Source organism: Chiloscyllium punctatum, chromosome 10 (assembly GCF_047496795.1).
Source record: "Chiloscyllium punctatum isolate Juve2018m chromosome 10, sChiPun1.3, whole genome shotgun sequence".
In the NCBI taxonomy this organism is placed as follows: Eukaryota; Metazoa; Chordata; class Chondrichthyes; order Orectolobiformes; family Hemiscylliidae; genus Chiloscyllium; species Chiloscyllium punctatum.
This window is the reverse complement of record NC_092748.1, coordinates 33099093-33124549: the sequence shown is the minus strand read 5'-3', so window position 1 is coordinate 33124549 and position 25457 is coordinate 33099093. Positions and strand designations below refer to the sequence as shown.

The following is a 25457-nucleotide window of genomic DNA, read 5'->3' as shown; positions in this document are numbered from 1 at the left end:
AGAAGCGTATACAAAAACATGCAAAGTAAGAATTTGAGGTTGTTGTTACATTAGTGATTCCAAAATAATTGCAAATAAGATGGCAATACCACAAGAATTGTTCCGTGAAGAAAAATAAATAACAGAAAGTCCACTGATCCTAAGGAAGCATGTGCAACAGAAAACTGGAGCAGAAGAGGATGAAGAAAAATAACTGTTAAATAGAACTATTTCTCTGGCACTAGTTCTTGTTTAAAGCAGAATACCGAAGGGAATCTAGTTAATAAAAGTTGTTTCCATAGGGATAATCATAATTGTGATAAACTAGCAGCCTTTTAGTATATGATGGCAACAGAGTAGTAGTGCTGAGACCGCGGCTTGTCTGCTTCCATTTGCTTTCTTACTTTTCTTAGTTTTCTTGTTTTTACTTCAGCTCTTTCTTTCTTCTTTGTCTTTGCTTTAAAGCCTGGAGAGTGGCAGGTGAAGGAGGAGGTCTCCGGAGGTAATGACAGCAATGCCAGGACGAGCCAGTCACACCCAGGTGAGCCAGGAGCAGGCAGTGTTCGGGCTGAGCCCATCCACTCCAGGTTAGCCACAATCTTTTTCTCCCTCTCTCTTTTTTTGTCTTCTGCTTCTTTTTCTTTCACCTTCCTGACATCACGGGGGAGGCCAGAGCTGTGTGGGCAGGAATACCTGGCTTCATAGCCCTGATACGTGGACTGCTGGAATGTTGGTTGGGTGTTGTTTGCAGCGAGGGTAGAGTGGGAATCCTGGCTGTGTCAGACCTAGAGTGTGGACTCCTGGCTGTGTCAGGCATAGAGCGTGGATTCCTGATGGTGGTAGGCCTAGCATGGGCTCCTCGCTGTGGTAGGCCTAGAGTGGATTCCTGGCTGTGGTAGGCCTAGAGCGTGGGCTCCTAGCTGTGGTAGGCCTAGAGCGTGAACTCCTGGCTCTGTCAGGCCTCGAGCATGGATTCCTGGCTGTGGTAGGCCTAGAGCCTGGATTCCTGATGGTGGTCGGCCTAGCGTGGGCTCCTCGCTGTGGTAAGTCTAGAGTGTGAACTCCTGGCTGTGGTAGGCCTCGAGAGTGGACTCCTGGCAGTGGTAGGCCTAGAGCATAAACTCCTGGCTGTAGTAGGCCTAAGGCAAGGACTCCTGGCGGTGGTAGGTAGGTCTAGAGCATGAACTTCAGGCTGTGGTATTCAATGGTTGACTGCAGTGGTATCGGTTTCCAGAACAGGGGCTCCTAGCTGCAGTGGGCCTGGAGCATTGACCCTTTCGATAGGATTAGTTTATTGACTACAACAGTGTCAGTGCCTTGATTGGGGACTCTTGGCTGTGGTACGCCCACACCAGGGACTTTGCAGAGCCATGTTTGAGATATTGGCTGATGAGGATGAACTCTATTTAAGTACGTTCTTCCATCTTTCTTGTACTTCAAAATGAACCCAGGTCCCTGATACTGTAAGGCTGCAATGCTAACCACTGAGCCACCATAAGGCTCTAATTCAGATCAATGAAGGCAAAGAGATACAAGTCTTCCAGCGTGCAAGAGCTTACATTTTAGTAATAAGGAAAGTAGTTCTATCTTATAGCTAGTTAAAGACTACTAACAAATCTATACTCATAGCAGCTGATGCTACTGGGTGTCTGAATGTTTTGATGTCTAGAGCTGTTGGCTGGTTGATCTTCAATTAGGTTTCTAAATTTCTACTACTGAAATCTTGTGGTTATTTATTTATAGATGAACATAACTGGGCACTCAGCCATCTGCCCACCTATGAATAATAACCTCTCTTCTTTCTATCCTCGAGACCAAAACCTCTAGCAGTGCATTTGATCTAATGGGAGGCTCGATCTGACCTACTGCTTCATTTGAGTTTTATTGGTTTTTCTGAAACAGTTCCACTTGTTGTTGGAGCCTGACTACACCTTCTGTTTATGTGGTGCAAGCTAATGGCTGTGATGACTTGGCTGTTGGAAATCAAGTTTCTTAGCCCAAAGGCCATCATTGCAAGAATTCCTCAGGGTAATGTCTTGGCCTCAAACATTTCCATTGCTTAATCACTAACTTCTATCCATCATAAAGGACGTTTAGCTGACGATTGCACAGTGTTCAGTACCATTCACACAATTCCTAAAAATTAAAAAAAAACCCATGCAGCAAGACCCTAACAGCATTCATGTTTGTGTTGATAAAGTGGCAAGTACTATTCATCTCACGACTGTCCTGCAGGAAAAACCATATCTGACATGAGGATCAAGCATGCATCTGGACCCAAATTATGTGTGCATCCTGTTAGAGGCACATTTAGCACTGCATGCACACTGCGGTCATTAATGCAAACAGGCAGAACAAAATTTGTGTACAGTCTGAATCAATGCAACCAAACATTGAGTAATTGTAGATTCTCATTTTCAAGCCTTTTTGCAGATTTTGTTAACCCTACAAGGAAATTACCTGAAACTGGAGGGTTATCTATTTCTGAACATTATATTATTTTAAAGGGGTAATGATTCTGCTCTATTGATTCAACTTCTAAATGGCACTAAATGCAAATTAATTATTGAGAGACAAGGTTACTGCATTTTAACACATTACCATCCACTGATTCACACAGTGAGCAATGTCACACATTCCAGAATTGTAAAAGTCTTTGTCAATCGCAGTGTTCTTTCACTGAAAGATAACTTATTGGAGATAAGAAAAAATATATTTAGAAATCATGTTTTTGACGTAATAGAGCAGTAACTAAAATAAATTACTTTGAATAATGATTTATTATGCAATCCACAATTATTTTCAGCATCCCATTACTTAAAGTATCTCATTATTTTAACCATAATTTCAACTTTTATTTGTAAGGTCAACTCTCTTTATTTCATCACCTCAATAAAGTCGTAACTGATTTTTACTAAACATATCAAAGTATATGTCAGCAATTTATACTCCTTCAACCCGAGATGTGGAACTAATCTTGAACTGTGACATGCCTTTCTTCACAAGTTGTAAATACATACTATTCTTAGATTAAAGGTTAGATAACAGCATCTTATAAAGGAGCAGGAGCATGGAAAATGTCTGAAAATGTAAATTGGCACAAAAAGTTCATTTTTTTTTCCAATGGAAACAAGAATGGCTAATCTTAGCTTTGACGAATAGACTATAGATATTGACGTCAACAGCAAACAGACAGCTGTTTTTGATTTCCTTTTTGCTACATTCTTGATCTTGAGCTTAATATAAAATTGAAATGGATTGTTTAACAATGTCCAACTGTCTGAAATGGTTAGGCATGGGGCAAAAAGCATTAGTATACTGCTCAATCTCTTATTAATTTTTCCAGGCAGTTCGATTACATGTGTGAAATTGAGGTAATTTGCTACATGCCTCCCAAATTATATAATTATTTGTCTTGAAAGTTCATGATGAAGCATTGTGACAATATGCTAATTATAAATACAGTGACAAATCATAGATTTCACAGTTTAAATTTCACATTTAAGGCAGAGTATAGATCTGAAGTAAATTAAAAGACTAATGTACATTCCATTTTTGTTATTTTGCTATTTTTCTTATGTAACAATTTGGCTTCTACTCCAAAGTTTGTCATGTGCATGTTAGTGACGATAAGAGCTTCTTTAGATATATAAAAAGGAAGAGAGAGGTCAAAGTGAACATAGGTCCCTGAGAAAATTAATTTGGGAAGATTGTTTTCAGGAGCAAGGTGTTAAACCGATATTTTGCATCAGTCTTATGGCAGAAGACATTTGGAACATCCCATTAATACAAACAAATACTGGGGAGGAATTAATTATCATCACCATTACTGCAGAAGCAGTATTAGAAAAACTACTGGGACTAAAGACAAAGTCCCCTGGCCCTGATTGCTTGCATCCTCATATCCTGAAAGAAGTAGTTGATGCATTGGTTGTAATTTTCAAAAAGTAATTGAATTCTGGAGAAGTATCAGAGGATTGGAAACTGGGGCGGTGTGGTGGCCCAATGGTTAGCACTGCTGCCTCACGGTGCCAGGGACATGGGTTCAATTCCCGTGGCAACTGTCTGTGTGGAGTTTGCACATTCTTCCCATGTCTGTGCGGGGTTTCCTCTGGATGCTCCCACAGTCCAGTGATGTGCAGGGTAGGTGAATTAGCTGTGCTAAATTGTCCGTAGTGTTAGGTGCAGGGGCATGGGTCTTGGAGGGTCCGTGTGGACTTGTTGGGCCAAAGGGTCTGTTTCCACACTGTGGGGAATGAAATTTTGGAGCTTAATTCAGATAAAAGCAAGGTGCTGCATTTTGGGAAAGCAAATCTTAGCAGGACTTATACACAAGGTTCTAGGGAGTGTTGCTGAACAAAGAGACCTTGGAGTGCAGGTTCATAGCTCCTTGAAAGCGGAGTCGCAGGTGGATAAGACCATAAGACATAGGAGTGGAAGTAAGGCCATTCGGCCCATCGAGTCCACTCCGCCATTCAATCATGGCTGATGCGCATTTCAGCTCCACTTACCAGCATTCTCCCCGTAGCCCTTAATTCCTCTAGACAACAAGAACCTATCAATCTCGGCCTTGAAGACATTTAGCGTCCCGGCTTCCACTGCACTCCGTGGCAATGAATCCACAGGCCCACCACTCTCTGGCTGAAGAAATGTCTCCGCATTTCTGTTCTGAAATGACCCCCTCTAATTCTAAGGCTGTGTCCACGGGTCCTAGTCTCCTCGCCTAACGGAAACAATTTCCTAGCATCCACCTTTTCAAAGCCATGTATTATTTTGTACGTCTCTATTAGATCTCCCCTTAATCTTCTAAACTCCAACGAATACAATCCCAGTATCCTCAGCCGTTCCTCATATGCTAGACCTGTCATTCCAGGGATCATCCGTGTGAATCTCCGCTGGACACGTTCCAGTGCCAGTATGTCCTTCCTGAGGTGTGGGGACCAAAACTGGACACAGTACTCCAAATGGGGCCTAACCAGAGCTTTATAAAGTCTTAGTAGTACATCTCTGCTTTTATATTCCAACCCTCTTGAGATAAGAGACAACATTGCATTCGCTTTCTTAATCACAGACTCAACCTGCATGTTTACCTTTAGAGAATCCTCGACTAGCACTCCCAGATCCCTTTGTGCTTTGGCTTTATTAATTTTCTCACCATTTAGAAAGTAGTCCATGCTTTTATTCTTTTTGCCAAAGTGCAAGACCTCGCACTTGCTCACGTTAAATTCCATCAGCCATTTCCTGGACCACTCTCCCAACCTGTCTAGATCCTTCTGTAGCCTCCCCACTTCCTCAGTACTACCTGCCTGTCCACCTAACTTCGTATTATCGGCAAACTTCGCTAGAATGCCCCCGGTTCCCTCATCCAAATCATTAATATATAATGCGAACAGCTGTGGCCCCAGCACCGAACCCTGCGGGACACCGCTCGTCACCGGCTGCCATTCTGAAAAAGAACCTTTTATCCCAACTCTCTGCCTTCTGTTAGACAGCCAATCCTCAATCCATCCCAGCAGCTCACCTCGAACACCATGGGCCCTCACCTTGCTCAGCAGCCTCCCGTGTGGCACCTTATCAAAGGCCTTTTGAAAGTCTAGATAGACCACATCCACTGGGTTTCCCTGGTCTAACCTACTTGTTACCTCTTCAAAAAATTCCAACAGGTTTGTCAGGCATGACCTTCCTTTACTAAATCCATGTTGACTTGTTCTAATCAGACTCTGCTCTTCCAAGAATTTAGAAACCTCATCCTTAATGATGAATTCTAGAATTTTACCAACAACCGAGGTTAAGCTGATTGGCCTATAATTTTCCATCTTTTGCCTTGATCCTTTCTTGAACAAGGGGGTTACTACAGCCATCTTCCAATCATCCGGGACCTTTCCTGACTCCAGTGACTCTTGAAAGATCTCAACCAATGCCTCTGCTATTTCCTCAGCAACCTCTCTCAGAACTCTAGGGTGTATCCCATCGGGGCCAGGAGATTTATCAATTTTAAGACTTTTTAACTTTTCTAGCACTATCTCTTTCGTAATGGCAACCATACTCAACTCAGCCCCATGACACCCTTTAATTTTTGGGATATTACTCATGTCTTCCACTGTGAAAACTGACGCAAAGTACTTGTTAAGTTCTCCTGCTATTTCCTTATCTCCCATCACTAGGCTCCCTGCATCAGTTTGAAGTGACCCAATGTCTACTTTTGCCTGTCGTTTGTTTCTTATGTACTGAAAGAAACTTTTACTATTATTTCTAATATTACTGGCTAGCCTACCTTCATATTTGATCCTCTCATTTCTTATTACACTCTTTGTTATCCTCTGTTTGCTTTTGTATCCTTCCCAATCTTCTGATTTCCCACTGTTCTTAGCCACTTTATAGGATCTCTCTTTTTCTTTAATACATTTCCTGACTTCCTTTGTCAGCCAAGGTTGTCTAATCCCTCCCCGGTTAATCTTTCTTTTCTTGGGAATGAACCTCTGTACAGTGTCCTTAATTATACCTACAAACTCCTGCCATTTTTGCTCTAGTGTCTTCCCGGTTAGCCTCTGCTTCCAGTCTATTTTAGTCAGTTCCTCTCTCATGCCTTCATAATTACCTTTATTCAACTGTAACACCATTACATCAGATTTTGCCTTCTCCCTTTCAAACTCCAGACTGAACTCTACCATATTATGGTTGCTACTTCCTAAGGGTTCCCTTACTTTAAGATCTTTTATAGAGTCTGGTTCATTGCAAAGCACTAGGTCCAGAATAGCCAGAATAGGATAGGTTGGTGAAGGCGGCGTTTGGTATGCTTTCCTTTATTGGTCAGAGTATTGAGTACAGGCGTTGGGAGGACGTGCTGTGGCTGTACAGGACATTGGTTAGGCCACTGTTGGAATATTGCATGCAATTCTGGTCTCCTTCCTATTGGAAAGATGTTGTGAAACTTGAAAGGGTTCAGAAAAGATTTACAAGGATGTTGCCAGGATTGAAGGATTTGAGCTACAGGGAGAGGCTGAACAGGCTGGGGTTGTTTTTCCTGGAGCATCACAGATTGAGGGGTGACCTTATTGAGGTTTACAAAATTATGAGGGGCATGGATAGGGTAAATAGGCAAAGTCTTTTCCCTGGGGTCGGGGAGTCCAGAACTAGAGGGCATAGGTTTAGGGTGAGAGGGAAAAGATATAAAAGAGACCTAAGGGGCAACTGTTTCATGCAGAGGGCGGTACGTGTATGGAATGAGCTGCCAGAGGAAGTTGTGAAGGCTGGTGCAATTGCAACATTTTAGAGGCAACTGGATGGGTATATGAATAGGAAGAGTTTGGAGGGATATGGGCCGGGTGCTGGCACGTGGGACTAGATTGGGTTGGGATATCTGGTCGGCATGGATGGGTTGGACTGAAGGGTCTGTTTCCATGCTGTACATCTCTATGACTCTCAATGACTCAACTGTTGATGTGACACCCCTATTCAAAAAGATAGGGAGGCAGAAAGTGGGCAACTATAAGTTGGTTAGCCTGATATCTATTGTTGGAATCGATCAGGAAGGAATTAAGAGCAGGACATTTGGAAAATTATAATCTAATCAAGCGTGGCTTCATGTAAGGGAAACAGTGTCTGACTAATTTATTAGTGTATTTTCAGGAAGCCTCAACCGGTGTGGCTAGAGGTGAATCAGTAGATATGTTGTGTTTAGACTTTGAGAAAGCCCACAGGGTTGGAGGTGACATATTGGTATGGATAGAGTATTGGCTAATGGACAGGAAACAAAATGGGGATAAGAGATTCTTTTCTAGGTTGATGACATACGACCATTGGGGCTCTATAAGGATTGGTGCTGGAACCACAACTGTTTACAATAGATATTAATGACTTGGAGGAGGGAAGTGAATCTACTGTAGCCAAATTTTCAGACAGCACTAAAATAAGTGGACAGGCAAGTTATGAGAGCGATACAACAGTTTACAGAGAAATATTAATAGGTTAAGTCAGCAAAAAATCGGCAAATGGAATATAATGTGGGAAAATGCAAAGTTGTTCATTTTGGAAGGGAGAATAAAAGAACAGAATATTATTTAAATGGAGAAAACCTGCAGAAAGCTGCAACTTGGGAGTACTTGTACACACAAGAAAAGAAAGAAAGCAGACATTCAGGAAAGCTAATGGAATGTTGGCCCTTATTTCAAAGGGGGTTGGACTTTAAGAGTAGGGAAGTCTTACTGCAACTATACAAGGTGCTGGTGAAACCACATCTGGAGTGCTGTGAGCAGTTTTAGTTGCTTTATTTAAACAGACAGTTATGGAGACATTGGAGACAGTTCAGGGAAGGTTCAGTAGGATGATTCCTGAAATGGAAGGATTGACCTATGAGCAAAAGCTAAACAGGCTGGGCCTTTATTCATTAGATTTTCGAAGAATGAGAGGTGATCTCATAGAGATACATAGGATTGTTAAGGAGCGCGACAAGGTAAAGAGGAGGTTTCCCCTCAGGTTATAGTCTGGGACCAGACAGCATATAGGAGAGCATAAAGATGAGGAAGGATTTCTTCTCTCAGAAGGGCAAGAGTGTTTGGAACACCTTGCCACTGAAAGCTCTGGAGTTAGAACCCTTGTGGATATTTAACACTGAGATAGATAGATTCTGGATTATTAGGGAAATCAAGATTTATGGGAAAAATGCAGGAAAGTGGACGAGAGGAATGTCGGATCAGCAATGATTTTATCAAATGGTGGTGCAGGCACAAGGGGCTGAACAACCTAATCTGTTCCTATTTCTTATGGTTTTATGGTCTTATCCAGAGATATAAAAAAGAAAGCTATGGTGCCCCCTTTCACCATAAAGAACAATTCTGTCTTAAAGTTTCTTCTAAATCTATGCAAAGCATATAGCCTCATAGATGCTTACAGCATGGAAGAGGCCATTCAGCCCATCATATTTACATTGACCAATAAAAATCTGACTACACTAATCCCATTCTCCAGCTTTTGACCCATCGTGTCAATACGTATTGACATCTAAACACTGCTTAAAAGTTACAAGAGCTTCTGACTCAACATCCTTTCAGGCAGTGAGGTCCAGATCCTAACACCCTCTGAATGAGAAACATCCTCTTCGACTCTTATTCTGCAACCTCTTACTTTAAATCTATATCTCCTGATTATCAACCCATCCACTAATAAAAAAAGTGTTTTCCTATCAGTCTTGAATCCCTCATAATGTCATACATCTCTGTCAGGTTTCCTTCGCTGGTCCAAGGAAAACAGCCTTCGCCTATCCAATCCGTCTTTCCTCATTCCTATAATGTGTTGATCAAAACTGCGTGCAATACTTCAGTTTTGACCTACTCAGTGTTTTGTACAGTTCCAGCTTAACCTCCTTGCTCTTACATTGTATACCCCATTTAATACAAATAAAGATCCCATATACCTTATGAACCACCTTATCTAGACGCTCTGCTACTTTCAGGGTTCTGTGGATGTGCCACATGAAGGTCTAACTGCATTCCCTCATGATTTCCTGGGGTTGAAACCCATTTCTCACTACTCTGCCCAGATGACCAATCCATATATTCTTTGCTTTCTGTCATAACAGCACTTGTGAAAAAAAATGGAAAGTGATAAGAGAAAATAAAAATTCCATGTCAAGATTCAAGGACCACAGTGCATGAATTGGTTGCTAAGAGAAATAAGGAATATAGGGATTCAGGTCGTTCAGATATAATGTGTGTTTCATTAACTTGAATTCACTGCAATGCGATTGATGAATTGGGGGCAATGTTTCTAAAGCGTGAACGTTTAAAATGTGTGTTGGCTGTTATGTGATTACATCACCAACAGTTTAAGTGCTGTTTCTAAAGTGCGATCTTTCTATAATGCAGGGTTGCACATGAATGCAACTGTTACAGTATAGAAGAGCTACTTGTAATGTGGAAAGATGCAGTTGAAGTAAAGGATTAGTCTTGATCATAATGAATGACAGCGCAATCTTGAATAGTTAAATAGCCTACTCCTACTATTTCTTCTTCGCATGCTCTTAAATAGTGGGATACCTCTGCTGATGAGATTTTATTTAACATGCATTGTATCACAGCATTATGACAGATTTCTGACTGGCACCACTCTGTAATGAACATACAGAATATTAATCTCCAAAGAGGCATAATGTAATGACAATACTTTCAGCAACTTAATGAACTTAAAAGTAATTTCAAAGATCTAGTGGCAACCAACTGACTTGCAAGTGATTTATGTATTATATGGAAAGTGTTAGCAGAGTGAAAGTGTTCCTGGAGTAGCAATCGAAAGGCTCAGGTTGATGTGCTGGGGATAGGCGTTGAAGTCACAACATGGCAGTTAGACGGAGATGTATTCAATGAATAAACCTGTACTTGTCACGACCATGAAACTATTGTTGATTATAATATAAACCCATCTGCTTCACTGATATACTTTAAGGAAGGAAATCTGCCATCCATGGTCTGGTCTACATGTGACTCCAGGCACATAGTAATATGGCTGGCTCTTAATAACCCTTGGAATGGACTAGAAAGCCACTCAGTTCCAGGACAATTAGGGAGGGCCCAACCAATGATGCCCACATGCTATGAAAGAATAAAGAACATGTGGGACAATCTAAAAAGACTAGCTGACCTTTTCTCATCCAATGGATTTGTATGATCAGAAACAAGACTCTTATAAGAGGATTACTATTCTTATGGACAGTTTGCTAAAATTTGAATAAAAGAGTTTAAAACTAACCAGAAGCCAATACATCAATCTGACTTCACAAAATGAGAGTAGGGGAATGTTGCCACAGTATCATTGTTGTACTATTACACAGCTCTCTGAAGTCATTATGCCTTTAAGATAGCTAGATGATGTCATAATATGCAACGCTTGAGTACAAAAGGTACTTAGTCTCCGTACATTCAGTTGGTAGTCAGCCTGTTGGTTCATCAGTTCGTCAGCCAGTCAATCAGGGGTATAATGAGCTGAATGTTGTGATTTCTTTAGTGGACTTTTGGTTTTGTCGAATTTCATGGAGAGTTTCTTTCTATGGGGCCCACATCTTACCAAACACACCTCATTAACTCCCTGAATCTGGCGTGCCCCTCTTGTCTGATATTCCTACAGCATCTAAGTTATGAGGAAAGGCTGATTGGATAGGCTGGGATTGTTTTCCTTGGACCAGTGAAGATTGAGGGGGAACCTGACAGAGATGTATAAGATTTTGAGGAATTCACGGTGGATAGAAAAACACTTTTTCTATTCATGGACAAGTTGACATCCAGGATCTTCCTGAATGAACCGACATTCCTTGCACTGGCATCATCTTTAAAAGACCCTTCCATTTAAGAGAGGTGATGGCCTCTGGTATTATTGCTGGACTATTAATCCACAGACCCAGGTAATGTTCTGGGAATCTGGGTTTGAATTCTGCCAGATGGTGTAATTTGAATTCATTAAAAATCTGGAATTATGAGTCTAATGATGGCCGCGAACCTATTGCCAATTGTGGGAAAACCCATCTGGTTCATAATGTCTTGGAGAGAAGGAAATTGCCATCCTCACTTGGTCTGACCTCATATGACTCCAGACCACAGCAATGTGGTTCATTCTTAACCAGTCTCTGGGCAATTAGGGACAGGCAATAAATGTTGGCCTGGCCAGTGATGTCTTCATCCTGTGATTGAGTTCAAAGAAAAGAAACCATTTTGTATCTGGACAAGTAGTATCTTTCTGGAGCTGTCCTTTCTGGAAGAGAAACTTGGCATCTCCTTTTGTGGGTAGGAACCTAGAGGTCTTGCTGGATGGGGTGCTACAGAGGTGGGCCAGAACTGGCACTGGAGTGGAGGCCACAACAACCGAGGTTCCCAACTGGGTCAGTGCTGTCTGGAGGAAGGTCAATGACTTTCTGCACACCACCAAGGTTAGGGCTTCCATTTTCTCCCCGATACCTCATGCTCACTATATCTTTGTTACTATATGCACCGAGACCCATGCTGGACCACTCACACCATTGCTTGCATCACCTTCCCCATTGGCTCTTACCCATCCTAATCCCCCAACACCACTAACCCTGCATACTATTCCCTCTATGCTGTTTACTTACTCACTCAGGATATCTCCCCTCCTGTACTAACAGTAATAGTTGTGCCACCCACTTGCATCTCCCATAATAATTGCCTCTCTCTGATTCAGAATGAAAGCAGTCCACAATGGGGTAGAAAGAGTTAAGTGAAATGTTTGGCCACCCAACATTCGACACCTCATACTTTAGATGGAGAGGACACTGATTCTTTCTGCACTAAGTAGCTGCCTGGCTGTGCCCAAGCTGCTGTGCTGGGTTACCCGAACTGAAGCTGAAAATGTGTTGCTGGAAAAGCGCAGCAGGTCAGGTAGCATCCAATGAACAGGAGAATCGACGTTTCAGGCATAAGCCCTTCTTCAGGAAGGGCTTATGCCCGAAACGTCGATTCTCCTGTTCCTTGGATGCTGCTTGACCTGCTGCGCTTTTCCAGCAACACATTTTCAGCTCTGATCTCCAGCATCTGCAGTCCTCACTTTCTACCTGAACCAAAAGCTATCTCCCTTGACATGACTGAGGACTGTGGGCAACCATGCCGAGCTTCCTGGCTTTGTGTCTACATGAAATGGCACAGCAATAAACTGAGCCTGATATCTCTGGTTGAGGGGCAAGACACAAAAAGGCATCAAAGTGGGCTTAAAGTGAAAGAGCACTAAGGGAGCAAGTGAAAAGTCCCGAGATGTAGCCTGGTCCAGTCCATGGGCTGGGTGTGTGTCCTTGAACTCAGTGTCCCCCTTGCTGCAGCTTTACAGTAATAATTAACATTGTGCCCCAAGGTGCAGCATTGAAGTGCAAAAGTGTGGATTAGAGATGTGCCAGTAGGGTTCTTGGAGGCTGGCACATGTTGGAGCCAAACCCCCTGTGGACGTGGGATGGATATAGTCAGTGCCCATGGAGTATGCTCTGCGATATTGATGCATGATATCCCACATCGAGACTCTTTGGATCAAGCAGCAAGCTAAACACTCCAGGTCCTTCCTCTGGACTTTTGATATAGAGAATTCTCAGCATCCGGTTTACTGATAATGAGTGGTATTCTGGAAATACTAATGGGGTGAGGTGCACAGTTAAGAAGGTTGTTACAAGCAATAATCCCCCTCACTCAGAAAACTTGTTACTCTCTAATAAGAATCAATGTTCACAACTTAGATTTAAGTTGCATTGAGTTGTTACTGAAGTTGAGATAGGCTTCACTGGATTTTCACAAAACTCTACCAGATTTGTAACCTCAGCCCACATTGTTCAGGCTCCTTTAAGAGTCTGCCCAATGTAACTATCATCTAAGTAAGCAAGTACCATTAATGTCCATTATATTACATTAGTGTACATAAGTATATGTTACTACACTCACAGATATCTGGCTCAATTAGAAGCTGACTCTCTGTGGTATTTGTTACATGGCTAAATATCAAAAAACACAAAATACATCAATCACCATGAAGAAAAGAGCAACATGCAAATCGGTGAGATGTTATGTAAATAGTGACATCAGGCAGAAGTTGGAGACTAAAGCTGACAAAAATTAAAATGCAATTTAGCATAACGCAATTGTCCACAAAATACTGATAACGATGGCAACATTTTCTGTGTGCTCCTTGCAGTGTTTCATCAAGTATATATTGATGTGTAGGAAATTTGATGGTAATGCTATTTACTAACATTATTAACATTCGTGTGAAAATAAATTTGAATGGACCATAATTTGACAGATGTAATACAGCTGAATAGAATAAGAGATGTATAATCAAAGTTAATCAGGATACTGAATACCTTTTTTTCTGTAAGATGAGGCAAGTTGGGAACCTAAAGATGCTGAATTCAGATCAAGGATGAAATATTGTCCAGTGAGCAGACATCTTATCTGCTGAAGACCTTGTGCTGATGATCAGCTCTGATCTGCAGCAGTCTTTCTGGAATGTTCCAAAACATTCAATTGATCTTAGAATGAAAGTGAGTGAATCAGATTGCCCATTGTAATGGCCCAAATGAAACATTACCTGAGAAATGTTAGCAGTAGTTGACAATAAGAAAGCAATCAGAGAAAAGGTGGAAAGTATAAAAACTGGAAATAGGGCTGATTGTTCAAATTTTCACTCTAAGTGAACATGAACAGCCTTTCCCCAAGTCATAATAACTAAAGTACTCCAAACTAAGTTAATGGGACTAGATGTAAGCAAGGGGAATCTTAGAGAATCTAAAAGTGCTCAAAATGAAAAAGAAGTACACTGGCAGATGTAGGAATTATCCTGATGTATTGAAAAGAATGAGTTTTTTTATGTTATAGGTAATAGTTGTTGGTGGAGCCATTGGATATGAGGAAGTTGCAAACAAGTTAACATGATATTTCTTTTGAAGCTTGAAGGTTTCCATCTGAGAGTATTAAAGGAAGTAGGCGAGCACATTGTGGACACCCTAAGTATAATCCTTCAGAATTCCCAAGCTATGCAAACCGACCTCGGGACTGGAAATTTGCACAAGGGACACTGCTTTTTAACAAAGGCAAAAGAGGAAAATGAGGGATTTGCAGACATAATATCTGCAATGGGGAAATTGTCAGAGTGTGTATATTCACGAATGGGGTAACTTGAAAATTTCTTGTTAATCAAAGAGAGCCGGCATGGATACACGGTTATGTCTGACAAACCCATTGAATTTTTTTTAAAGAGATAACTATAGTAGTGGACAGGCGAATGTCTATGGATGTTGTTTATATGGACTTGCAGAATGCATTTGATAAAGTCCCACCGAAGAGACTGTTAACTAAGGTAGAAGCCCATGGAACTGAGGGCAAGTTACTGACATGACCCAGAAACTGGTTGAGTGGTAGGCAACAGAAAGTAAGTATTCTGATAATGGGTAGGTACTCAAATTGGCAGGATGTGCCTCAATTATTCAATTATGTATTAACAACTTGGATAATAGAGTAGAAAGTCACATATCCAAATTTGCTGACGACACAAAATTAGGCAGCATGGTAGAAAGTGTTGATGATTATGTGAAATAACACACAATAGGACTTTTTTCTAGCCTTAGAGGCAATACGATGTAGGTTTACAAGAATGAGACCTGGATTTCAGGGGTTAAATTACGAGGAGAGATTGCACATAGTGAGACTGCTTTGCCTGGAATTTAGAATGTTAATTGGTGATCTGAATCAAGTCCCTGTGTCTGCGTGGGTTTCCTCCAGGAGCTTCGGTTTACTCCCACAACTGAACAATGGCCATGACAAAAAAACATGCAGGCGTTAGAGGGATGGGGTGGAATCCTCTTTGGGAGGGGGCTTGGTGCAGACATGATGAGCTGATTTGCCTCTTTTTGCACTGTAGGGATTCTATTGTATGATTTTTCTGTGGTAGAGTTTCAAACATTCATGCTAACCTGTAATATTTAGGCACCAGCTCAATATGTTTGCTGAGTAAGAATCAATGTAAATCAAGTTTATCTCTCCTTGTTGCTTCAGTTTCTCTCATTCCCTCAGCACTGCCCACCTTGACTCCTCCACTCCACAGCAGGCTCCTCTGCTCTGCAAAGGACAAGTTCCGGTAGATTTGCTACTTTATTAATATTGCGAATGACAATGATCCCATTGGAAGTGAGCAAAATGGGACACTCATCCAGTTTATCAGCAGGTGGCTGTTGGGATACTGGATGGCAATGACTAATTGTGGACACAGGGAAATGATGGAGGGAGAAAGAGGCGAAAGCTGAGGGGACAACTTGGAGATGTAGCTGAAGAAATCTGCCAACAGTAGTACAAAGGGTAACATAAGAATAAGCGACCACATCTGTTGCTGTAGCATTGTTGGGATTTCTTCCATTCCTTCGCTGGTGATCTGTGTCTGAACTTTTTCCAGAAGACCAATGAGCTAACTCATTGATCTCACATTCTTGGGGGAGTGGGTTGATGTTGGAATTGCTCAGGAGCAATGGTTGGCAGGTGTAGCTTACTAGTATTTCAACCCAAAAAGGAAAACCTGGACCTAGTCCATTTGCAATCATCACCTCCTCCCCTACCCCCTCCCTATCACCACCATCAATATTAATCATCACCTTCAGCAGAGACTACGAGACTTAATGATACCTTCCAGGGCATTGAGCTTAAGAGTAATGCTGGAACTCCAATGTCCAGTGTGCTGCACTGTCCTTTGTGAAACAATGTCAATCTCTGTGTTGGACATAGAAAGTCTATTGCCAAAATTCAAAGAGGAATCAGGGATTCTCCCTGCATTCTGGCCAGAATTTATCAACCAACATCACTTAAATACACTTAGTGATCATTATCATACTGTTTTTCTAAACATTTCTAAGAAGGCTGCAAAGCTTGTAGTTCTCTTATTGTGTGGGTGAATGTCAAAGGAATAGACAACATGCTGCCCTCTCAAACAGCTGAACTTTTGTTTCATTTACCATTTCTGTCTATTTGAACGTAATTAACATTTAAATTGTCCTGACATAGGGGAGAGGAGGTTCTTAGTAATTTGCTCCATGAAAAGTTGAGCATGTAATTACTTTGCACAGATCTCCATCCTAAAGTACCTCACTAGTCAGAAGTTGAATATCATTTAGGCTGTTTAATTGAAGAAGCAAAAATTCAAGGCTGCAATTGTTGCTGCAATGCAAGCAGTTTTTAATCTGACCCAGTGAAATTATTTCAAGTGAAAAACTGAAAATCAGGCCACAGGAGCTGACAGGCTCTTCCATCACACCCGTAAAATTGCTCTGTCAGTGTTCTTGCCAGAATCTAATATTGCAATACTGCATACTGTGACAGTAAGGTTCCAAGAAGTATATGTTTAATGGAGTTTGGGTTTTGCTTCAGTGATTTAGAGAAGTTATTTGCAATTTAGAAATTCATCCCTGACAGTATTACTTCCTGTATATTAATGTAGAAATAAGTCATGCATCATTTTAAAGAGGATGATCAGTATTTAAATTTATACATTTTTATTTCAAATCTCAGTGCAGCAAAGTGGATATGACATGCAAGTTTGAAAATTAACATTTGCTGCACACAAATATAAAATTCCATATTTGCCATTCCTACCTGAAACTCTCTCTGATTTCTGCTTGCTTTTGATGCCATTTTATGATAATTTTGATTGAGTATTTTGTGATTACTACAATGGATGGAATCTTCCAGTTCCTGAACAATGTGGGTCTTGGTAAGTTATTTGGGAAAATGGGGTGACATTGGTAGAAATGAGATTCTCAACATCAAGAAAAAAAAATCCAATTCAGATTTTGAACAGTGAGATGAGCATTTCACTCGTGAGCAGTGAGAGAATTGATCACATCCATTTGCAAGCATTAGCATGCTATTATTTCCTAATCATTCTTCACTTATATAGAGTTTCCTTTTCTCTCAGCTATTGGGTAGAAACTAGATGGTGACAATTCTTGAAATGCAAGTCAGAGTACCTGATAACTTCAGCTTGCCCCTTGCTCCTCCTTAGGCAGCACACCCCAAACTCTCAGAACGTTTGCCTTGGACTACCCTCAAATTGAGTTAACAGAGGTAAATATTGAAGATATATCAGCATTACCGCACCTTCATGGCACATCTCTGATGCTGTTGTAATGCACTTGTGCAGTTCAATGCTTCACTTTGGAGTGAGTTACCTTCGGTGTAAAGTTGTCGCCATGACACTTCAGGCACTGAGATAAGCACCTATTTTCTGAATTCGACCATGGTACACTTCAGGGCTCCTCACCTTTGCACTCACTCACTTTGTGCTGACTTGGATGCTTACAACATCATTGCCTTACCTTGCCTTGCCTGTTTGTGCTTTGCTGCCACCGTCTGGGAAGGCTGGCTGAACTCTTGTCTTGCCTCGCAATTTAATGCAGCTACAAAGCCAAGAAACTTGTCAGCACTCATCAGTCAAGGGGGTGTACATATTTCTATACTGGGCTACATCAATGTCACTCTTGCAATACACGGCAAACACACTCAACTAAATATCTCAAAGTCTAACGGAGTAGTTCTCAGTCTGGCCAAGGGATACAGCATTCAGTCAGAGGGTGCCAAATCAGAAAATCAAGAGTATTGCCCACTTTCAATCTTAGGCTTGGATAGAGTTAGTTAGTCAGGGTTGTGGGTATCACTGCAGTCCGGAGAATGGGCCACATTCAGTTCTGTTGAACACCAACCAGTCCCGGGATTTGCAGTAGATCAGTCTGGAAGCCACACATGGATCAGTCAACAATCGGAACAGTCATCAGTCACGACAATCCATCCAACTTGGTGAGGGAGTTAGACCACTGTTGGTCATGTGGGTCAGCTCAATGAAATTTTCAGGGGTTTATCAGGTGCAACTGTGTGGCTGGGAAATTGAGATAGTCAACTGCGGGGATTGGAAACTGCATGATGACACACAGAGGGAACAATAATTACAGAGGGGACTAACTCAATATATAACTGGGGGCATTGGTGGACATGGTTGGATTACTGTTGGAGGAGTAGGGTTAAATGACAGTCACAGCCAAACTCAAGGTGGGGAAGGCTGGGGGTTGGGGGCTGGTGGGGGCATGAGCCTAGTACATTGCAATAGTTGGAGTGACTAAGCTGTAGGACAGGCTTGGGGGGGGGGGGGGGGGGGGGGGGTTGGGGGGAGGGTGCGGTGGGAGGTTGGTCCAGGAGGGGCAATATTGGGAGATGAAATGGTAATTCAATGAAGTATGTGAGAAGAAGTGAAAACTCAGGACTAATGGACTTAACAGGGAGACGAGACAACATCAAGATTTGGGGGCATGTTGGAGGACTTGCTTATCAGGCTGATCTTGCAAATTGCTGTACCAAACCCATCCTGCATTACCTTCTGTACTCATTGCAAATCATAAGTTTGCACTGGGAATACAAAACGGCAGTGAACACACATGGAGCAGGTGGAGTAAATATTGCTTTTCTGTTTGGACATGTGGGCTCTGCATGAGGGTGATGTGAGGGCCATTTGCATTAATCATGTTATAGATTATAAATATGGCACCCTGTATGTGAAATGCCCACAGTGCCCAACTGTGTGGGATACAAATCCTGGAGTTATAGCATTGATCATTACAGATTGAAGACAGCTATCCCTGTGAAGCAGAAGTAATGAAGGATGATAAGCAAGAATTGTGAAATGTCCACAATTCACAAAAACAATCCAAGGTCTCATAGGCCATACAAAGGCACAACAATCCACGTTACTGGAATTAGATTCCAATGCAAAAGGCCCATAATGAAGAATTGCACAGACTTCTTTGTCAGAGGCCTCCTTGTCCCATTATATGGAGGAGTATGTTCAACTGTAATGGAACATCAGCCTTACAAGGATAGTTAGTGGGAGACAGGATTGCCCTCTGTAACCCTGGTTAATGATTTCTTTAGCAACCCCCTGGCTGAGTAGGTGCAATGAAACCCATTTTTTTGATCAGGGCCATCATAGTCCAGACACCAAGTGTTGCTGAAGGTGAAATTCCAATGCTTGGATCAGCCTGGGATGGGCAGATATTTAGTAAAGCCTGGATCAAACGTACTGCATAATCCTTGCATTTTGCACTCTGAACATGGAGCAGGCAGATCTGGGATGTGATAGTCATTGAACAGCGAGGAGAGCCAAAGCAGACTGCCGAGGACGAAGAGGAGGCATCCAGGAGAAATATCAGATTCATCATGATAGAGCAGTGCAGCGTGAGGCACAGCAAGCCAGACAGGTTGAAATTGACGCTCAGTTCCAATTGCTATGAGCTGGGTGCAGTGATCACTCTTTGACTGACTGTAAATATTTGCACTTGAAAGGCAAGCAGCCTCTGTCTATTTTTGCCTGGTTGTTTTCACTTTGATTTTGCAGTTGCTGAATAAAAGTGAACATTTTTAACCTTTTGAGGGCTTACAGAATGTGATGGTCCCTCACTGAGCAGTGATAAAATGTTGGGCTACAATTGACATTGGGTAAAGAGGAGTGCTCCCTCAGGTAAGGGTTCCAATATGAGATGATGCTAAGGCCTGCATTAAAAATGTCACAAGCGAACCCCAGGAAGTCCCAGCAATGGTGAGTACTTCCACCTCTGATAAGGACAAGTGGGATCCCATAGACGTATTGGTAAAGAGGTGAGTTTGTGAAGATTGTGTGAGAAATCTTGCTAGTTGTCAAGGAGAGAAACCCTCCAAAGTCACCAAAATTGATGCTTAGCTGATTTCTGGTAAAATACTAATGCCTTGGAATGCCTCGACTTTCCGATTTAACCATGGATTATTTTTATATTTCTGGCACTCTGTACATCATGCAGAGTAATCCCGTTTCCCATGGATTACTGAAATACCACATTGTCAACAGCCTTTCAGTTACTAATAGGTTCCAGATTTAACACACTGTACAGTTAAATAAAACCTGCTGCATTTTGACAGTGGATATGTAATTAATGTAAACACCAGATTTCTTATTTTGAATAGCTTAAATATATGGCTTTTGTTGTGAAACATGGATATTTTTAGATCCTCAGTAACTTTGTGAGATCACGTTTGAATGTGTATTTTTAGAAATTGGAGCAGTGTTTGACTTCTTGTCTCAAGCCGTTGGTGACAATAGTTTGCCAAGTACCTTGGGACATTAAACTTCTGTGACAAGAAATGAAGCTATCGTTACTCTATGAATTTAAATGTTAAAAATGACAAGGGGAATTTTATTCAGTTTGAAAGGTTTTGAAAACTTATTTTTCATTTGGCAATAAGCAATTAAAAAAAAGACAGAACAGCTTCTTTGAAGTAATGTTTGAAAGGAAATAATGCCTCCCAATTTAATGTGCTGATTTTCAGCCAGAATAACTTACAAGCTAAATGGTATGTACAAGTAAAGGCTTGGACTGCAATTTAAATGTGGGGAAGCAATTTTTATTTTTGAACAATTTTTCTTCAAATTTTTCTTAAATATCCACAACCCGACGGAAAGAGCCGACAGTAGCTACAATGGCGCCCCAGTCACTGTATCTCCTGTATTCACCGGGTCTCATGAAGTACTGTCGCCCTCTGTAGTTGGGATGTTCATAGAAGATCCAGTAACCGTCCATCGCCTGGCAGGAGTGGATGTCACGGTAACGGAAACGATCGTAGACAGATGGACAATCATCCATGAATTCCATCATCTGTCCTCCAAAGTCAGGCCTCTCGTAAATCCTCATTCTGTATGAAGCCCCACTTGCCTGTGAGATGAAGCATTTTATTGTTTAACCAGATACATCTAACACAAATTTATCCGCACTGGAATTCATCATTCTTGAATCAGGCATATTAAATCAATACAAATAATACACAGATAGGGTAAATAGATAGGGTCTTTTTGCTGGAGGTGGGGGAGTCTAGAACAAGAGCATAGGTTTAAGGTGTGAGGGGAAAGATTTAAAAGGGAACTAAGGGGCAACGTTTTCATGCAGAGGGTGATGTGTGTATGGAATGAGTTGCCAGAGGAGGTGGTGGTACAATTGCAACATTTAAAAGGCATCTGGATGGGTATATGAATAGGAAGGATTTAGAGGAATATTGGCCAAGTGCTGGGAAATAGGACTAGATTAGATTGGGTTATCTGGTCGGCATGGACGTGTTGGGCCAAAGGGTCTGTTTCCGTGTTGCACATCTCTATGACTTTATGACTCAATGATCACCAAAAGTATCTTGTATCAATGAACTGAAAGGACACTGAGAGACATTAAATGGATAACAAAATTGACTCTGCTGTACTTCTAAATTGCATTTAGAGAAGAATGAATTTATTTATTCATTTTGGTATCCATTACCTCTTCTGCATTCCTTGAAACAATGTCTCTCATGCGATTTTGCTCCAGAACCCATGAGCATTCTTCAATATCTGGACTGAGCAGTGCGATATTTATGTGGGAACCTAATAACTTCACTAGATTAGTGGCACCATAAAAATTGAGCTTCATGCTACAATCCTATATTCACACAGATATTCTGACTGTATTAAAAAATTATGAAAAGGAGGAATCCCAGCCAATATTTTCTCTATCTCTCTCTCTCCCAAGGACCAGGTTCTCTCTAACTGAGATCAGCTGATTCCGCACCGAGTGAAGATTTATGCAGAGTAAGTAAAACATGAGGGTAGCATGGTGGCTCCATGGTCAACACTGCTGCCTCACAGCACCAGGGACCCAGGTTAGATTCTACCCTCAGGCAACTATCTGTGTGGAGTTTGCACATTCTCCCCATGTCTGCATGGGTTTCCTTCAGGTGCTACAATTAGTCCAAAGGTGTGCAGGCTAGGTGGGTTAGCCATGGGAAATGCAGGGTTACACGGATAGGGTAGGTGGGTGGGTCTGAGTGGGATGCTCTTCAAAGGGCTGGTGTGGTTTCGATGGGCCAAATGGCTTTCTTCCACACTGTAGATAGTCTATCATTCTTGACAACACAGAAACTATCCATCCTTTTTGAAATAGATGCTTAATTAGTCCCATTTCCCTGCTCTTTTCTCACAACACTGCAGTTCTTTGTATTTATGTTCAAACATTCAAGCAAGTAATTTGGACTTGAGTATCAAAATAGTGAGTATTAAAATATGTGGATGATATCAAAACAACTTACAGGGGAGTGCAATTTACACAGAGCAGGACAACGACAAAGTAAGGTGAGACTTTAATACACTTATAGAATGTACATACAATTGGCAACTTAATTTTGATTCTTTAAAAACCAAAATTAGATTAGACAGCTCTTGATTGGACACTGTAACAAAAATGCAAACTAATGATTAATGAAAACTTATTAAATGAGGAATAGAAACTTACTAAATTAAAAAGACATTATCCAAGGTGATGATGTATTCCAACCTGTGCAGTGCACACACCTCTCTGAAGACCTTGATCGTATTGGTGGACACCATATGCTCCCTCTCATAGACATTTGAGCACACACGTAACCATGAAAGAGGGGCCAGACAGTCAGGTCCAATGATCCCCTGCCACAGCCTGCTGGCTGGCCCTGTTAATGGCCACTTTAGGAGCAGACCCCCAGGCACACCCTCCGACATGTTCACCTATCCCCTACACATGGTGCCCATAGATCACAAGGAATGTTGCTGAAGTGTAAACAGAAATTGAGGAGCAGCTCCTTCAAAGAAACTGAAGGGAGGCTGCAAATGGATACATTCGATGTAAGTATACTTGAGTGTTGAATTTTTTTCATTTTGTAGGGTGAATAAGGGAGCCCCTTACTCCTTGTGAAGTGAATGTCTATGTGTGACAGAGGGATACTGGAAGTACAGATGCACAAATTGCTATAGATAACAGCAAAGGTTACTAAGGCCATTTAAAACAAAATGTAGACAAAGAATTGGGCATGTTCCCAGTGGGAAAGAATTGAAAAGGAAAGACGTTATATTAAATTTATACTGAATCTCGAAGAGATCATACTGCGATGAACATTTCTGTCTCCATTTTATAAAAAAATTAGAGAAAGACAATAAAGTTGATACTGGAACTGAGCTGTAATGTCTTTCAGGACAGGTGAGAAGGCTGATGCTTTTGAAAAAACAAACAGTAATAGTGGTTTTTAATCTTACAAAATGTTAGATAAAGAGATGTTTCCAAATAAGGAGCTAACAAAAAATATCCCAGATGATCCAACAGGAATTCAAGTGGAACTTCTTTACATTGAAAGCTGTTAAAACATGGAACTCACTACTGGGCGGAACCGTTGAACCAAAAGGATACACACATAAAAGAGGAAGTTAGGTTAACATGAGAGAAAAGGAATAGGAGGACATAGAGTTGAATGAAGAAGGACTTGGGGACAAGGCTTATCCAGATTATTAGCATCAGCATGAACATCTTGAACTGAAGGGCCTGTTTTTGTATTGTAGATATTTTGTTATACTGTGTACTATTACACCATTTATCCAACACCTACAAAGTCGAATCGACTTTCACCATCTTTTTAAGTGAGGCTTCTGGACTTCAAGAACTCCTGCATGAAAAATAGTTCTCTACATATCCTTTCTGGAATCTTTGTCCATTATTTTAAATTTGCGTCCTCTGTTACTGACTACTCCATCTGTGCAAACAACGGGTTCATTTTTAATTATCAAAACCCATCATAACTTTGAATTCCACAATTAAGTCTCCCCTCAACGTTTCAGTTTCGAAGAGAACAATCGTAACCTTTGTTCTTCTCTCCAAAAATCTGGAACTCACCCTTCTTGGTATCATTCTGGAAAATCTGCTTCTTCAAATCTTGATATCTTTCCTAAATGAGTCAGGATTCATACTCCAAGCTGAGGCATAATCAGTAATTTATAAAGGGAAAAAAGCATGATGGAATTGAACCAGATTTCTTTGATAAATCTTGCTGAGTTTTTTTGATTGGAGGTTGAGATAGAAGCTTACAACGACATAGAGAATTTGGACTCTATTCACCCTCTTTCTTTGTTCATTGATGTGTGTGATACATGATAGTGAGTACGAATGGAATCACAGTAGAAGACTTGGCCCTTTAAGCCTATTCCACCATTCAATAAGATCATAGCTGATCTGACTTTAACCTCAACTCTACACTCCTGTATATCCCTGATAATCTTTCATCCCTTCGGTAATCAAGAATCTTAAAAATAATTAAAGGTTCTGCATCTACTGCCATTTCAGGAAGGGAATTCCAAAGACTCATGACAGTTATATGAAGTGAGAAGATAACAAACCTGTTCATTTTTTATACATTACATAACTTAAAGTTTTACTTTTGTCAATGTGGCAAGAAAATATACAGATAATAATTAAAAATAACACTACCTAAAAAGATGTAGCTCATTTCAAATGATTGGATCACTTACATAGCTAAAAGTGCGGCATGACCTGATGTTGTCATTGAATCCCATCCAGTGCTGGTTGTCAGGGTACTCTCCCCTGGTCAGAACATACTGGTATCCCATGTAATTGGGTCTCTCATACACCACCCAGCAGCCACTCTCAACACGGATGGAGTTACAGCTACTGACGTAAGAGTGCAGGTCAGCACAGTCACTACTGCACTCATAGCGCTGACCCTGGAAGTTCCTGCCTTCATAAAAGATTACCTGTAGTATTAGAAATCTGTTAGTTAGGCTGGAGCATAACTAATTTTAACAGAAAAAACAACACAACAATACTTCACTTTTTACCTTAACCATTTTGGTAACACTGCCGGAACTAATCTTGTGTACCAGAAGTTGGAGATCATGGCTTTTTATAGATCGAATCTTTGTTATTTCATTAAGGAATTCCAAATCAGCAGATTCCTCCTTGTAATGTCTTGTAGTTTTTGGAGGCACGCATTTGACTAATTGATGTATCAGGTCTTTGTTCAGTAGATTTACTCTGGCATGTCACAAGTACAATGTAATTTTGATTTCAAAATGAAATATTAAGGATCTTAACTTAGGAA

General features: G+C 41.1%; 1 protein-coding gene across 1 annotated transcript; it reads right to left on the bottom strand.

Annotated features, from left to right (window-relative positions):
• Positions 1-20902: 20902 nt before the first annotated feature.
• On the bottom strand, positions 20903-25217 carry LOC140482019 (gamma-crystallin M2-like). Its single transcript, XM_072578847.1, has 3 exons — positions 25195-25217; positions 24868-25110; positions 20903-21232 (listed from the first exon to the last, which is right to left on the bottom strand). The coding sequence occupies exons 1-3, from the start codon at positions 25201-25203 to the stop codon at positions 20957-20959; spliced, it is 528 nt and encodes a 175-aa protein (XP_072434948.1). The 5' UTR covers positions 25204-25217; the 3' UTR covers positions 20903-20956.
• Positions 25218-25457: the final 240 nt, after the last annotated feature.